We start from the raw sequence: 16,818 nt of genomic DNA, 5'->3' as shown, positions 1-16,818 counted from the left end.
TTCACCCTGTGGGCTCACGGCCCGGGACAGGCAGCAGATACTTCCCAACAAGGAGCCAATTCCTTGGAGTTTTTCTATTTCTCTCGCCTTAGTTCAGAAGCAGAGTCTCACTATGTAGCCCAGACTGGCCTGGAACTCTCGCTCTTCCTGTCTCAGCCTTGGAGTAGGCACTGGCAGTGCTGGGTACTGGACCCATGGCAATGGGTCCCCGGCTCCCTGAAGCCATGAGGGGCTAGGTTCGTGCCCTGCAACCTCCCTGTCATTCACAGAAGACAGCCCTATGCCCAAAGAGGAAGAGAGCAGGGAAGGTGCCACCACTTCCTCCTCAAAAAGACTGCAATGGAGGGGCTGGAGCAAGCGACAACTCAGAGCTTCACAGCACTTGCTGCCTTTCCAGAAGACCAAGGTTCAGTTCCCAGCACCCATCTCACATGTCTTTCAACTATCTGTAACTCCAGCTCCAGGGATCTGATACCCTCTTCTAGCCTCCATGAGCACTGGCACACACATTCACATAAATAAAATGAAAATACATGTCTAAGCCAGGCGGTGGTGGTGCACGCCTTTGATCCCAGCACTCGGGAGGCAGAGGCAGGCGGATCTCTTGAGTTTGAAGCCAGTCTTGTCTACAGAGCGAGTTCCAGAGCAGCCAGAGCTACACACAGAAACCCTTTCTCAACCCCCCCCCCTAAAAAATACATGTCTGAAAATGAGGGAGGAACCCCCCCAAAAAAAGCCCACTGAAGCGGAGCCATGGACCTACCCCTACATCCATAACATTCTACCAAGAGACCCAAGCACAAAGCCAAGCGGCATAAGAGCCGTAAGCAATCCACAGCAGCTTCAGGTGACTGCTGGGTTGTTGGTGACCTTCAGTTGGATGACACATAGTTCATCTCCTTGTTCTGTAGAAGAAAGAAAACCTTAGAGAACACAGCCCAGTTTTATTAGGACAAGAACACATATCCTCTGGGTCCCTCACATTCACATCCCACTCTAACCTTCCTTCAGTGTGGACAAAAGCTGTGGCGAGGGCAGTGACGTCCTCATCAGATGCCGACACCTCTGCAGGGGCCTCCTCCCGCCTGGCTGAAGGACACCAGCGATGCTGCAGCCATCACTCAGTCTAATGTTTGACCGGTGCAGTGTCTTGAACTGCATCATCAACAAATGTCTTTGCCATGGCACGGGCTACTTTCAGCACTTTCTTCTCCTTTGCCTCGGGCCCCGTGTGGTTCCGGGCAAGCTTCAGCCAGTACTGTTCAGTCCGGGACAGGTACTCTTCGTATTGCTCCCCAGGCGCCACTTCTGGGTGCTGTGGATCTTTCCATCCCAGAAGGAAGAAAGAAACAGAGCATGCTCAGTCAGGCCGTTCCGAGGGATCAGGGCAATGTTACACTGCATGGCAACTTTCCTAGACCCACCCTAGACGCAGCACTGTTAAAACAGCCTCCCACAGAAGCACTGCACAGAACAGTCACATCTGACCAGGGTTCTCACCTGCTCCCTCCTCAGCACTGTCCTCCGTACTGTCCTCTTCCTGGTCCTCATCTCCCCCCTCTGCACCCTCTTCATCTGAGCTGCTGTCCTCTTCCGAGTCTGTCTCCTCCAGCCACTCCTGAGATTCTGACAAAAAAGAACCAACACAGGATTGGTTCTGGAAGCCAGCGACACACACAGCGGGGAACTGGCATCGCCTTACAAAACCCCTTCTTCCACTCAGGGAATGGGACAGGAACCCCAACTCTTCTGCCCTGAAGCCTGGGATTAACAGAACAGCACATGCCTCTCAGACCTCAGAGCAACTTGGGAGTGACGCTGTGGTGGGCACCAGCTCCAGCCACACTGCCATCCGAGCCGTGGGCAGCTGAGTGGAGGCTGCCTCTTCTGGGCCCCAACAGCCCTAGTGGTTCCCAAAAGATGGTGACAGACCCCGCACTATGAGCAGTGCCTGTCCTCAGACATGCAGGTTTAGTCTCGAATCTCAAAAAAGTGAATGATGGACCTGGGCATGGGAAGGCACACCTTTAATCCCAGAACTCAGGAGGCAGAGGCAGGTGGATCTATTTCAGTTCAAGGCCAACTTGGTTTATACAGCAAGTTCCAGGTCAACCAGGAATACATAGTGAGACTGTCTCCTTTGCCACCCCTCAACAATAACAATAAAAGATTTGGGACCAAGAGCAGTCTAGGATAAAATGGGTATGTTGTGATTTCTGAGTAATGATGGATGGAGACAGCTACTACCTGAGTGCCAGCCACCAAAGGCAGGCTCAAGTCCTGCCTGGTCTGCACTGACCCTGAAAGATGGGAGGCACATGTAGCGGGCCTGACCCAGGTACCAGTGACTTGTGTTGTCACCCATTTTGTTCCTGCTTAACACCCAGAGCACACAGGCGTGTGCCAGGTGAGCCCCCCTCGATACCCAGGTTCTTCTCAGGGAAACTTGGCTCTGAGTCAAGAGCAGGGTTCCCTACAAGCCAGGCAGAGGCTTTTTCTGAAAGCACTCCATATGGGGGCCTCACCCAACCCAGCTTACTTGGATCCATCTCTACCAAGGTTTTCCATTCTTCCATCTTGTGAAGGTCAAGGCAGTAGAGGTCACTAAGGGTCACCTGGCGGTCACCAGCTTCAAACATGCCGCCATAGACATAGAGCAGTCCGTGCTTGACAGCCAGCATGGCATTTGAACGTGGACACGGCTCCTGCCCAGTGCTGCTGGCCTCCAGAGCACTGTCTTCAGCATCCGGTGGAGGTCGCACCCCCAGCCCCGAGGGAGCAAGCACTTGTTTGATAGTGATCACTGTCCCATCTTCGGCCACCACCTCTTTTATCACCTCCAGCGGCTCTGGGGTACCAGTCCCCCCACTCTCCTGTTCAGTGGCACCCTCAGGTTCCTCTCCTTTGCCCCGCCGCCGTTTCTTCTTCTCCGACTTGGGGCCCTGTTAACACAACTCAAGCTGCATAGCAGAGCAGTGACAGCCCTCCCTCTAACATGCCAGTCAACATGCCATCTAACATGCTACTCCTGGGAAGGAGTTGAGCAGTGCAGGAGTGAGCACAGGCACTCCAAGGAGCAAGGACGGCAGGCTAGGAACGGACTCCTAGCCATCTCTGTAATGAGGGACAGTCATTCCTGAGTCCCACACTGGGAGGTACCCAGGAAGACCAGGCCTGGCTAACATGCGGACAGTGTATGTCTGAGGCTTATCTTAGGAAATCCTATCCATTCACAACTGTCACTTACAAAAGAGATGCAGACTCCTCCCAGCCAACAACAGGATGGATGACAAGAGGGTCAGCGCTCCCCACTGATCTTCCAGACCATGTAGGACCCGCAATCACCATCACTTCAAAGGTACCCTCCCACTGAGTTCTCCTGGAGGAGGACATGTACTCTGTCTCCCTGGCCACTCTGCGGAGTATAGCTGAGTGGCTCTGCAGTAGCCTCTGTCATCTAGCAGAATGCCATGCTCACAAGATGGCACTTACTGAGCTATATTCAAATATTCCAGCCAACCTGGGTCAGCTCCTTGTTCTAGACACGAGACACACTTCATCCTGAAGCTGCAGTGGGAGTCTCACACATCCTGAAGACCATCATGGGGCCTGAGGGCCAAGTATCGGAAACTATAAAGCTAACCTACACACCGGATTCAATGCTCTTGGTCATGTCAGAGACCCTGAGTGCTCTGCCTGGTGTAGCTTCTCATGGCAGGGGCCGACATGTTCAAGGATGCTTTCTAACAGAGACCCTTCGACAAGGCTGAGCCCATAGCAGGTACTAGCTCCTTCCGTTCTGTGGGCACTCAGAACAGTTACGTGTGCAGATGCCAGGGCTGCCTGGGGCCCTCCAGGGACTTGTACCTCCTAGTCTGTCTGCTCCAGGGAGGTCCTGGGCAGCAGCCACACTGACAAGGACAACAGAAAGGATGACAGAAACGAGGGCTGAGCTCAAGTGACAGACACAAACTGGCACAGAGAACTTGACATGCTCTCAATGCCTCAGCTCTGTCAAGAAGTGGTAGGTGACACCAAGAAAGAGCCGGGGCCCCCAAACCAAGGGGTCCGCAAGCCTAGTCCCCCAGGACCCACACACAAGAGCACATGAACCTTAAAATGAAGCAACAAGGCCCGAGAGTGGGCAGGAGACAGACAGGTAATGTGGAAGACTCCCAGGAGCCTAGGCTACCTTCAGCTGTGCTGAGAACCAGCGACTCCTGGCAGCATCGTAGACATATAGGTCACTAAAGAACGAGCCCTCCAGGCTCTCCTCCTCCTCCTCATCACACACGCCCCCAAAGACAAGTATCTGATGGTTGGGAGCCATGGCCACAGAAAAGCCAGACCTTGGAGTAGGCTTGACCCCTGAAGGGTTAATCCGGGTCCAAGTCCATTTGCCTGAAAAAGAGAACAGAGAAAGGGGTAAGAGGGGACACTGAGAGCCAACCAAGAACACAAAGAGCCCTGGGCACCTGGGATGAGGATAATTGCAAGAGTTTGAAATCCTGTGTAGGCATGGAGTCTCACTTTGTTCCCTATGCAGGAAGAGGGAATGCCAGTCAACAATGCTCAAGGTCCATCCTTCTCAAAGCTCAGCTGCGTGACACTGTCTATGCCCCAGAACCCCGCCTTCTAAGGGACCATGGCACCAACTGCTGAGAGGCAGAGAGGTAGATGTGGAGGTGCCCTCTTGCTGGTCGAGGCCCACAGCCTGAAATATACCTCACTGGAGTCCAAGCCAGCCCACCCAGTCCTCAACTACACCACCTCTCCCCTGGAGATAGCTGCTCTAAGCTGTCCCAACAGGTGCCACCTTCATCTGACAGTGCTGGCTATGTGGCCTGGCACGACATATGGAAAAGGTCTTCCCATTGCTTCTGGAAGAAAGAGCTGAGATTGTCCATTCACTAAACACTAAAAAGTACTGGTAACCGTGCACTGGGTAGTGGCTGGTGTCTTCCCATTACTTCTGGAAGAAAAAGCTGAGATTGTCCATTCACTAAACACTAAAAAGTGCTGGTGACTGTGAACTGGGTAGTGGCTGGTGTCTTCCCATTGCTTCTGGAAGAAAGAGCTGAGATTGTCCATTCACTAAACACTAAAAAGTGCTGGTTACCATGCCCTGGGTAGTGGCTGGTGTCTTCCCATTACTTCTGAAAGAAAGAGCTGAGATTTTCCATTCACTAAACACTAAAAAGTGCTGGTGACCGTGCACTGGGTAGTGGCTGACAAGGCCCACAGTGCAAGTAGGACTCTGGGCCTGCCCACTCATGGTCACCAGTCAACTACTCACAGCAGCAGATGCTGTGGGGAGGTACTAGAGATGAAAACACACCAGCATGTAGCATGGAGTAAGTGAGGCCCACCACCTTTCACTGTGCAACCAGAGAGAGTGCTCATGGCACAGGACCCCCTTTTCATGGGGCCTAGTTGCGGGGCACACAGGCCAGCACCACACTGTCTAGCCTCCAGGTTCAAGCTTCACAGGTCCCCAATCCTAGGTTTCTGCCAGCAATGGCAAATGATCTCACCAGCCCCTACCACTGCAAGGTGCTGCAGCCGCCTAGGAAGTACTCATGGGCAGGTCAGTTCCGAGGCTTCACTTGAAGAATGCTAGAGCAGAAAAGAGGGAGAGTCTGTGCATGCGCTCTCCTCACCTCACAGCAGAAGCTCACAAGGGCACAGAACACACTGTCAGCTCTGCAGCAGCCCTGGCACCACAGCCAAGCTTCAGCCCCAAACTATGCGCCCCAAAGCCCAGGCCATATTTCCCAGTAAACCAAGACAAGCCCTACAGAATTCCACATCCTAATAATGATTGTGTGCTTCTGAGTAAGAACACATTCTTTAAAATGTCAAGAAACGGGGGCTGGAGAGATGGCTTAGAGGTTAAGAGCACTGGCTGCTCTTCCAAAGGTCTTGAGTTCAATTCCCAGCAACCACATGGTGGCTCACAACCATCTGTAATGAGATTTGGTGCCCTCTTCTGCGTGTGCAGGCATACACGCAGGCAGAAAACTGTATACATAATAAATAAATCTTTTTTTAAAAAAAAAATGTCAAGAAAGGACAGGAAAACAGCAGCTCCTTCCTTTCCATCTCTCACACCACATCTACCCATACATGGTTTCCACACCTTGGGGTCCTGAGAATGCATGCATAGGGAGCCTGTCCAAAAGTGTCCTCCCCAATTTTATCTCTAAGCATGAAGGCTACACCTGAGAATAACACAAATATTAACACATGGCTTTTGAGGGGGACACAACAGCTGAGTGATCTGGGCTCCTGTTGGGTTCCAGGGCACACTAAGGGCTCACTCATGTCACATAAGGCACCATGGCCCAACCACTCCAGAGAAAGGTGGTCTGGTCCTTGGCTCTAGACAGGCAAAGGGATCTCAATGCAGTTCCCACTTTGATAAGAGGGACACATAAGCTTTGTTTCCACCCAGAGGCTAAATGCAACCCACCCCAAGGCCACACAGCCAGGCCACAGTCCTCAAGGCACAGCAGTACCTTCTCCCCCTTCCTCAGGCTTCAGCAGGAACATGTCTGAGTGCTGGGTGCCTTTGTCCACATCTTTCTTGACTCTCTGCAAAACAAAGCAGTCTTGAGAACCAGCCAGGCTGCAGCAGCACTGAAAGAGAGCCCAGATATGACTGACCGATTTTAAAGCCACCACCAATGGCCATCATGCTGGAACACTGCAGTAATCTCTGCCACAGAGTTCCCGTCCATCCACAGGTCTACACAATGTGGATGGATCCATACACAGCAAAGTGCAGCCATACCTCACTCCAGCTCTACCTTTCAGACGGCATAGTTGCAGTGGCACGGTGTGGGGAGAAGCATGCCAACACCATTTACAGACCTCCTGGAGCCTTCAAACCCACACATCCCCAGTCTTTAGCTTTGAGCTTCAAACAGTGATGCTGCCCAGCTGCCAGCCCTGAGCCCACAGCACATACATCTCCTACTCAGAACCCAGGGCCCAGACAGCTGCTTGCCAAGACCATCACCCTGAGAAAGATGCCAGTCCACGTATTGTTTGTGCTGAAATTCTCAATTTCAATACACTTGATCATGCCGTCTTTCCATCTACAGGAAAACTGAAAGGCAGCACAGAAGCCCTGCCTGCCCTAGCAGCTGCCGTCGCTCATCCTACCCAGACGTTCAGAAGCTACACTGACCAGAGGGACCAGCCAGGCCCACGGTCCTCATTTTCTCTGCTGTTGCTTCTCTCCCTAGGGTACCACTCAGGTCCTACATGTCCTGCAGGCTGGCTAAGCTCTGCCCTAGGGAACCACTAGTTCCCCTTTCCATCTACACTGTCCAGAAGGATGTGACAGGAACGGCAGGTAGAAGGTAGGCGGGCACACGGGGCATTGTCCTTAGAGACCAAGTGCTGGTGTTTTTGTGTCAAACTGTAATGAAAATAGCAAGTCTGACTCTCTGGCCTCGGGCTCCCTATGCTTCCCCTCTCGCATACGCTCCACCACTGTGACACCATCTGCCATGGGCCATCCATGTCCAAGCCTAGATTTTCAGCCTCCAAGCTCATTTTATAGTCAAGTGTGCCCTCATAGTCTGGGAGGGCTGAAAAAAAAAAAAACTCTTTTAAGTCTTCAGCCGGTAGCATCTTATTACACTCTCAGAAATAGGGCCACTATGTGTACCACAGGAATGCTGGACTTGCTCATTTAAATGAGACTCGACGTGCACCATGAGTGCACTCAACTCTGCTGAAAAAAAAGTAATGAGAACACTGTCTACAGGTACTGGGGACTGCAGAGGTCCAGTAAAATACTCCACCTGCAGCACTCAGAGCAGACCCAAGGAAGCCAGGGCATGAAAGGAGAGGCGGGCAAACACTAGGGTTTAAAAGGTTTAAACATGGCTGCAGGAACAGGGAGAGAAGAAAGTGAATTCGGTTTACCCAAAACGCGGGGTGCGTGAAAACGGTTACAGAGACCTACTACATTTTAACTAAATTTTAAAATGTAATTAAAAAAATAAATAGAAGGAGTTTGGCTGGTCATGAAAGTGCACACCTTTAATCCCAGCACTCAGGAGGCACAGGCAGGTGGATCTCTGTTGAGTGTGAGCCCATCCTGGTCTACAGAGTGAGTTCCAGGACAGCCTGGGCTGTTACACAGAGTTTTTGAATACCAAGTTTTGAACACAGAATTTCGTTACAAAGAGTTTTGAATAAACAAAAAAACAAATAAATAAATGAAAGGAATTTGAACACACGTATCCTGCATTGTGGACAGTGACTGCCCCAGAAGACATAGGTTTTTAAAAGAAAATCTGAGCTAGGTATATGATACCTTAGTATGAGTTACTGGTCAAGCAGGCCCCAAAAACAGCTAAAACAACACAAGCTATTGCCATTGCTCTTGGTTGCCCACCAGACCTTGATGGGGAAACCCTTCTGCTGACACCACTACAAGCTTTGCTTGGAAGGCAATCAGAATAGAACTGATCTGAAAACTTCCTCTCTGGCTGGCTAGCTGCCATAGTGTCTGAAGATGCACTGCAGGTCACTAGGGAGAAAAGTCATCAACGGTATTACCAAGAGGTGAACCCTGAATACTGTAATACTGACCTTCCAGACAAGATGTGTCCATTGGTAAAATAGTGGCATTAAGTTATGGGGCAAGTAACCACTGACTGGATCTGAGGCTTGCTCCACAGGAGCAATTCATGCCTCGTACTGTAAACTGGTCAAAAGCCCATGGCTCGGGAGGTCATAGTCCCTATGTAGAAACCTACTACTGTTGTTTTGCTAAGCGGACACACTGGGAATCTGTCTTCTAAATATTTATGTTTCTACCCACACATCAGTGCTGCCCTCTACCTTGGTCAGAGAAGCGTCTCTCTGCAGTGGGCAGCAGTAAATACAGAGACTCATAACTGGTCAAAGTGCTGAGAATAAGTGGGTGCTGAGTGCTCTGCCCTAAATGGGACATTGAGATCAAGCCCCACCTCCTAGGGCTCAGGGACAGCACTGAAGAGGGGACAGAAAGAAGGTAAGAGCTGGGGGATGGGGAGGAGTGCTGTGAAGGGCTGTCTTTAGGATATGAAACTCAGAGCAGCTATGGTCCCTTGCACAGGACCTGTGTGAGATCAAGCCAACAAGGTTTATCACCATTCTGGCAGGCTGTGCTAACTGGACTCAGGAGGTTATAAAACACAAAAACAGAGTGTGTTAAGGTGGGGAAGAGCATGCTGGGAGATGTCTGGGAGAATGGGATGGGGACTTGGAAGAGCTGGGTTTAATCTAGATGCACTGTAAACATGTATGAAATTGTCAATACAATAATAAAAGATATTCTTAAAAAAAAAAGAAAAAGAAAAAAGAAAGCAATGAACTGAAAGATGTAGACTACGGAGCTAATAGGGCAGAAAGGACTACATGAGAGCCTGACAGAACGGCCACACTACATGCTACACAAATGGGTGCATTCACTGCACTCCGGGTAAACCATGTAACAGTCAACACTGACCTCTACCCGACTCCCCACAATCACACACATGAAGGGCGCACGCACATGTACGCACACAAACTCACATTCAAGGATGACCCTGCACTTTTCTTTGAACTACACAAAAGATAACTGACAAGACAGGGACTCGGATGTGTGAACACTCACGATCAGACAAGTGTGCTAGACCAAGAATGGCAGGATCGCTGGGGCATGCTGGTGTCCACGAAAAAATCAGGTTAACTATGCACTTGAGAATTTTTGAAATACAAAGGATTTTTAAAGAAAACAATGATAGGGGTTTTTGTTTTTGTTTTTAATCTCTGATTTATGGCAATGTCAGGAATGGCACAATACTAGTGAGGAGCAGGGCAAGTGGGTGGCCAGCACCTGCAATACACACACTCCATAAGCCAGCAAGAGACTCCTGAGCACCGGCTTGGGAAGACTGCTCCAACACTGTCTGCAGACGCGGGGAGAGGGACACTATGCAGTTGTTATAATGACTACAGTGTAATACATCTATTCACCTAGCAGTGCTCCTGGGAGGTTGGCACATGACCTAAGCTTGCATCCCCAGCACACACATAAAAGCTGGGCTTGGTGGCCAGCATCGGTAATCCTAGTCTTGGGAGATAGAGGCACAACCAACTGGCCAGCTCCATGTTCACTGTCTTAAAACAACCAGGTGGAGAGAACCTGAGAAACATGCCTAATATTAACCTCTGGCCTACACACATACCTCCCCCCAACACACACACACACACACACACACACACACACACACACACACACGTAACTACATACACCCACACCCACATGAACACATACACACATAACTACATACATCCACACCCACATGAACACACACACACACACAAACCCATCTCTGTATGTTTAAAGAGGAGCAGAGCCATGCCACTGCAGCTTACAGCTCAGGGCAAGGCTGCTCACATCTTACTGGAAGCCCCTCTTAATTCTAAGCACAAGGGCCCTTACCTGCTTTGAGTAGCCCCCATAGATGGCAATGCTGCCCTGGGGGGTGACAGCCATCAGGCAACCTGACCTGGGTGTGGGCCCAGGGCCTGAAGGGGACAGCTTGCTCCACAGGAAGGTATCCAGGCTGAAGGTGTACACATCACTGTAGTAGATGTAGTCCCTGGTGGGAGAAAAGGACACAGGTCACCACAGAGATGACAAGGGAAGGCAGGGTCATTAGAGTGCACCAATTATACTGAAGGCAAATGTGTGATTCACCTGGTCATCTGCTTTAAGTCTAAATCCAAATAAAAAGCTGCAGATCCCGCATTTACAAAACAATCAGAAACAACTCCAGCCACAATCACAGGGTAGTTTACTATGAACATTGTCCATTTCCTACCCCAGTGAGTCTAACTGATCACAAGGCTGGAGACTGACCATTTGGTAAGAACTGAGGCAGGGATGGGCAGGGGCAGAGCACCTCACACAGCCAAAGGACAGGAACAGAGCATTCACACCCACCACCCAAGCAGGACTGGGAGGCTCCACGTAATGCTCACTCTGCTCAGAGCCAGGGATTAAGACACCGACACACTCAGTACACAGTCTGAGTCTTGGAAACAAAACAGAGAGGCTTGCTATTATGGGGTGAGCGTCACAGAATGGACACTGCCCTTCAGCTGTGAAGAAGAGCTAAACTGTCCACAAAGAAGAGGCATGTGGAGGTTGGGACAAGCACTGCTTCATACAGTGTAGCTGAATAACCCCAGCCTGGGCTCTACAGCCCCTGTGAGCCCTGAAGGCTGCAGTGGGAGAGCGGGCACAGGCAGGCTCAGTCCTCATATGCACAAGGCAGAGGGCTGAAGCTGCAGGGGCAAAGCTGGCACAAGGCTCCTCTGCTCTAGAGGAAGGCTAAGAAGAAGCCATGGGAACTGCCAGCTGCCCCTCCAACCCAGAAAGCCCTCTCAAAGAGCACATGAAGGATGGGAGACCCCAGGTTTCCAGAAGACTTACTATAATTCAGTTTTCTCTGGTTTCAAACACCACTTTCAGTTTAAAAAAAAAAGTCGCCGGGCGGTGGTGGCGCATGCCTTTAATCCCAGCACTCGGGAGGCAGAGGCAGGCGGATCTCTGTGAGTTCGAGGCCAGCCTGGGCTACCAAGTGAGTTCCAGGAAAGGCGCAAAGCTACACAGAGAAACCCTGTCTCGAAAAAACAAAAAAACAAAAAAACAAACAAACAAAAAAAAAGTCAAGTCTACTCTGAACTGCAGATAAATAACTGTCTCACGGAAAACTCAGAATGTGATATTTAAAAGTCAGGCTAATTTAATACAGATGGTGACTGCACTCACTGGAGGACTGTCATTTTGTCTGTATGCCTAAGTGCTTCCTAAATAGGTTTGTACTTAAAAAAAGGTTGATTTTCATTTATGGGTACATGTCTGTGTGGGTGTGCAGGGGCTGGTGAGGGCATTAGACATTACAGGCAGTTAGTTGTGAGCTACCAGACATGAGTGCTGGAAGCTGAACCCAGGTCCTCTAGAGGAGCAGCAAGTGCTCTTAACTAGTGAGCCAGCTCTCCTGCTCCCTAAAGAGTCTTAAATAAAATGACTAAGTTTTGAAAAAGGCTCTAATTTTAAAATGACTGCCCCCCCCCCCCAAACCACTATGAAATGGTGATCAGCAATCTACAGGTCTGTAAGAGGGAAGGACTATGCTGGTTTCACACACAACCACGCACACAGTAGGTGCTAACTTAATGTACGGATAAGCCCATAATGTGAGAAATCCATGGGAGTCTGCTCAACGGGTAAAAGGACTTTATTAGGAAAGAAAACGCACTAAAACAGAATAGGAGAATCGTCACAGGGCCCTGGAAGGTTCAGGTACCGTCCCATGCTGTTCTGCCACAGAGTCAGTATCCACCATCCAAGACCACATGGGAGAGAATAAGCTGAAAACATGGTCTCAGGTCTTAAGGGTAGCCCTGAGGGCCACGATCCAAGGGCAGGTACTTCAAGGTTATAGGTAGAACAGTTACCTGCTACATCTCAAGGGGCTGTACCTCAAGGTCATAGGTAAAACAGATATCCACTACAAGCCCGTGATTTCCTCACTACTTCATGGGGCTGTCACACACTATAGCTGTCAGGCTGTGTAGCCATGAAGTTAGTGAGTGAACAGTGTTTCTACAGAGATCAGAATGTTTGGCCCATGCAACCTCTACCTGTGCCCCAATCTGCTGGGTGTACCAACCTTGTGCTTTCATGGAAGCCACCAAAAAGAATTAACTGTCGCTTCCAAGCCACCATCCGATGTCCACTACGACCTGAAGGACCACCTGTCGATCTGAAATGAAGAGGAGGGAAAAAAAAAACACTATTAAGTTAGATATTTATGTGGGTTTTTTAAGATTTACACACTGATTTCTTTCTTTTTTTTAGTATTTATTTGTATTTTTTGCTTGTGGGTATTTAGTTCACATGTACGTCTGTGTACTATGTGGGTGCCTGGTGCACTCAAAAGGCCAGAAGAGGACATCAGATCCCCTGGAACTGGAGTTACAGCGAGTGTAAGCTGCCATGTGAGTGCTGAGAATTAAACCCTGGTGCTCTAGAAGAACAGCCAGCAATCTTGACTACTGAGCTATCTCTTCAGCTATTGATTTCCATTTTCAATACACTTAGTAAGTTACCTTCATTATCTCTTCAAATTACCAGATCAGCCTGACAGTCCTGCCCGATGCTATAGGACTTCTGGAGAGGTAAGAGGCAGATCAGTGGGAGAATACCCAGACAGAAAAGACTTCCAGAACAGCAGAATCTCTGACTTGAATAAATGTTTTTTAGGTAAAATATAATAGGTTAGATTCTGTCAAATAAAAAACTAAAAATACACTATAAAAAATATATAGGGAGGGGGCTAGGGATACGGCTCAGTTGTTAGGAATGTTATGCCCACATCATGAGCCCCCCAGAGACCACCGAGTCTGAATTCATATTCAAAAGCAAAGAGCCTTTATTGCAAGCTTGAGCTTGGACTCTCCTTCCGTTCCAACACAGCAGTTGGGTCAGGGAGAGCCCTGAGCTCTGCTGAAGCAGGGTTTTTAAGGAATAAAGGATGGGGATAGAGGAATTCTAGATTCAGATGGGAGTTTGAACTCCTGACTGAGTAGGAGTGAGGTAACAGTTTTGTCAGTGATTGGCACCAGCATTGCTCCAAGGAAATTGGCAACTTATATACAAGTAATGTAAGCTATCGTTTATGTTCTAGAGCATTTAGTACTTGTTTGTCTCAATTCTGATTGGTTTCCCACAGGATACAGTTTGTGGCTTTTCCTGGCTATTGTAATGGTGAGGCCTGGTCTCAGGATAGTTAGTCTGCAGCCTGTCATGGCTGCACTAAAGTTAAGTTAGGCCTCTTCAAGGAGCACTGGCTGCTCTTCCAGAGGATCCAGCATCAATTCCCAGCACCCACATGGCAGTTCACAACCTTTTGTAACTCCAGTTCCAGGGGATCCAACACCTTCATACAGATATACATACAGACAAAAATACCAATGCACATGAAATAAAGATAAATATTAAAATAGATATATATGTGTATATATACATATTTTTTGTTCCACATATGTATGGAAAAGCCAGGTGTGCCAGGCAGTGGTGACACACACCTTTAATCCCAGCACTTGGGAGACAAAGGCAGGTAGATCTCTATGAGTTCAAGGCCAGCCTAGTCTACAGAGCAAGTTCCAGGACAGCCAAGACTACATACATGGAGAAACCATGTCTCAAAAAACAAAAACAAAACAACAACAAAAACAAAAATATATATATATGAAAGCCAGGTATGGTAGACCACACCTTTAATCCCAGCACTAGGGAGACAGAATCAGGCAGATCTCTGTGAGTTGCAGACCAACCTGGAATACACAGTGAGATAGTCAATAAATAATAACAATAATTTTTTTTTTTTTTTGGTTTTTCGAGACAGGGTTTCTCTGTGTAGCTTTGCGCCTTTCCTGGGACTCACTTGGTAGCCCAGGCTGGCCTCGAACTCACAGAGATCCGCCTGGCTCTGCCTCCCGAGTGCTGGGATTAAAGGCGTGCGCCACCACCGCCCGGCAACAATAATATTTTTAAAAGGAGGGGGTCAGAGCACTGGTTAAGACACTGGCTGCTCTTCCAGGGGATTCTGGTTAAATCACCATCATCTACACAGTGGCTCACAACCAACCTTCTCTAACTCCAGATACAGACACCCTCTTCTGGCCTCCATGGACACTGCAAGCATTTACACACATACAGTCAAAACATTCACACATAGGCCTGGCAGTGGTGGTGCAAGCCTTTAATCCCAGCATGGGGGTGGGGGTGGGGGTGGGGGTGAGGGTGGGGGCAGAAGGATCTCTGTGAGTTCGAGGCCAGCATGGTCTACAGAGCAAGATCCAGGACAGGCACCAAAACTACACAGAGAAACCCTGTCTTGAAACCACCACCCCCACCAAAAAAAATTCACACACATAAATCTTACAAAACAAACAAAAGAACCAGCACACAATAGGTCAGTAATGGTGGTGCACATCTTTAATCCCAAGCATTTGGGAGACAGAGGCAGGTGGATCTCTGTGAATTTAAGGTCAACCTGGTCTACACTGAGTTCCAGGACAGCCAGGGCTACATACAGACCCCGTCTCAAACTCCCTCTGATGAATGTCTTTTGTATGCTGTGAAAATATGTTGTGCTGTGGATATGGCTCTGTATAAATAAAATGCTGATTGGCCAGTAGCCAGGCAGAAAGTATAGGCAGGATAAGCAGAGAAGAGAATTCTGGGAACAGGAAGGCTGAGTCAGGGAGACGCTGCCAGCCACCGCCATGAGTACCAACATGTAAGATACTGGTAAGCCACAAGCCATGTGACATGGTATAGATTTATAGAAATGGGTTAATTTAAGATGTAAGAACTAGATAGCTAGAAGCCTGAGCCATTAGGCCAAACAGTTTAAATAATATAAGAGTCTGTGTGTTTATTTTATAAATGGGCTGTAGGGTAGGACTGCCGGGGCTTGGCGGACCAGAGAGAAACTCTCCAGCTACAATGTTGCTCTGATTGGTTGATAAATAAAGCTGTTTGGCCAATGAATAGGGTTAGGCAGGACATTCTAACTAGAGAAGAGGAAGGAGAAAGGCAGAACGGAGAGGACGCTCCCAGCCACCGCCATGAGAAGCAAGATGTAAAGATACAAGCCACATGGCAAAGTACAGATTTATGGAACTGGGTTAATTTAAGATGTAAGATCTAGCTACGAGAAGCCTGAGCCAATAGGCCATACAGTTCGTAATTAATATAAGCCTCTGTGTGTTTATCTGGGTCTGAGCAGCTGCGGGACAGCGAGGATGCAGGAGCCAGGTGGGCACAGGAAAACTTTGAGTTACACCCCTTGCCAAAAAGAAAGAAAGAAAGAAAGAAAAGAAAGAAAGAAAGAAAGAAAGAAAGAAAGAAAGAAAGAAAGAAAGAAAGAAAGAAAGAAAGAAATTTGAAACCTTAATAATATAGGCTTAGGGAGCTAGAGAGAGGTCTCAGTCTACTCAGTCTATGAAGTGGCTGTCACACAGGCACAAGGAGCTAAATGTGATCCCCAGAAATCAGGGGGTTTTTGTTTTGTTTTTTGAGACAGGGTTTCTCTGTGTAGTTTTGGTGCCTGTCCTGGAACTCACTCTGTAGACCAGGCCGGCCTTGAACTCAAGAGATCCACCTGCCTCTGCCTCCCAAGTGCTGGGATTAAAGGCATGCGCCACCACTCCCGGCTTGTTTTTTTTAACCAAAAAACAAAAGGCCAAAAAGTTCAGCATGGTGGTGTGTTCTTGTAATCCAAATGCTGGGATGGAGACAGTAGATTCTGGGGCTGGCTGACCAGGCCCCTCGACAACTGGTGAGCTCCAGGTTCAGTGAGAGACTGTCTCAAAAAGTATAGTCAAGAGGGTAAACAAGACACCAAATATTGACCTCTGGCCTCCACACACATATTACTCCCCACATACACACCAGACAAATAATAGGAGCAAAATTACAAACTTCCCCAATTGCAAGCTTAAGTGGAAATTTCACTTTATTCTATCAGACAAAGTTGTTCGTTTGTTTTTAAAGAATCAGATTATGATATTTCATGTCACAGAAAAATGTTTGTAAGAATGGAAGACACCGGCAGGTTACAAAACACATTACATAAGATTCTAATCCAGGATTCTGAGCAGTTTTATTATCGTCTGTCTTTCCCCAGTGAACACACATCACTCTGGTAAGTAGAAAGAGGGAAGTCAGAGAGGAGCGTGGGGAAGGAGGGA

General features: G+C 48.7%; 1 protein-coding gene across 2 annotated transcripts in view; it reads right to left on the bottom strand.

Moving 5' to 3' along the window:
• Positions 1-929: 929 nt before the first annotated feature.
• The window catches only part of Klhdc4 (kelch domain containing 4), a 33,838-nt gene continuing 17,949 nt past the window's right edge, over positions 930-16,818 (bottom strand). For both annotated transcript variants that reach the window (XM_052729738.1, XM_052729739.1), the window contains 7 exons: positions 12,729-12,821; positions 10,490-10,649; positions 6,519-6,594; positions 4,193-4,401; positions 2,540-2,942; positions 1,501-1,626; positions 930-1,323 (listed from right to left, as the gene is read on the bottom strand). In XM_052729738.1, coding sequence (XP_052585698.1) covers positions 1,127-1,323; positions 1,501-1,626; positions 2,540-2,942; positions 4,193-4,401; positions 6,519-6,594; positions 10,490-10,649; positions 12,729-12,821 — 1,264 coding nt within the window. In that variant the 3' untranslated portion in view covers positions 930-1,126. The remainder of the gene's footprint in view (positions 1,324-1,500; positions 1,627-2,539; positions 2,943-4,192; positions 4,402-6,518; positions 6,595-10,489; positions 10,650-12,728; positions 12,822-16,818) is intronic.

The sequence above is a fragment of the Peromyscus californicus genome, unplaced genomic scaffold (genome assembly GCF_007827085.1).
Source record: "Peromyscus californicus insignis strain IS unplaced genomic scaffold, ASM782708v3 Scaffold_8__1_contigs__length_139910024, whole genome shotgun sequence".
NCBI lineage: Eukaryota > Metazoa > Chordata > Mammalia > Rodentia > Cricetidae > Peromyscus > Peromyscus californicus.
The sequence above is the reverse complement of the archived record's forward strand: the minus strand, read 5'-3'. Positions and strand labels throughout refer to the sequence as shown.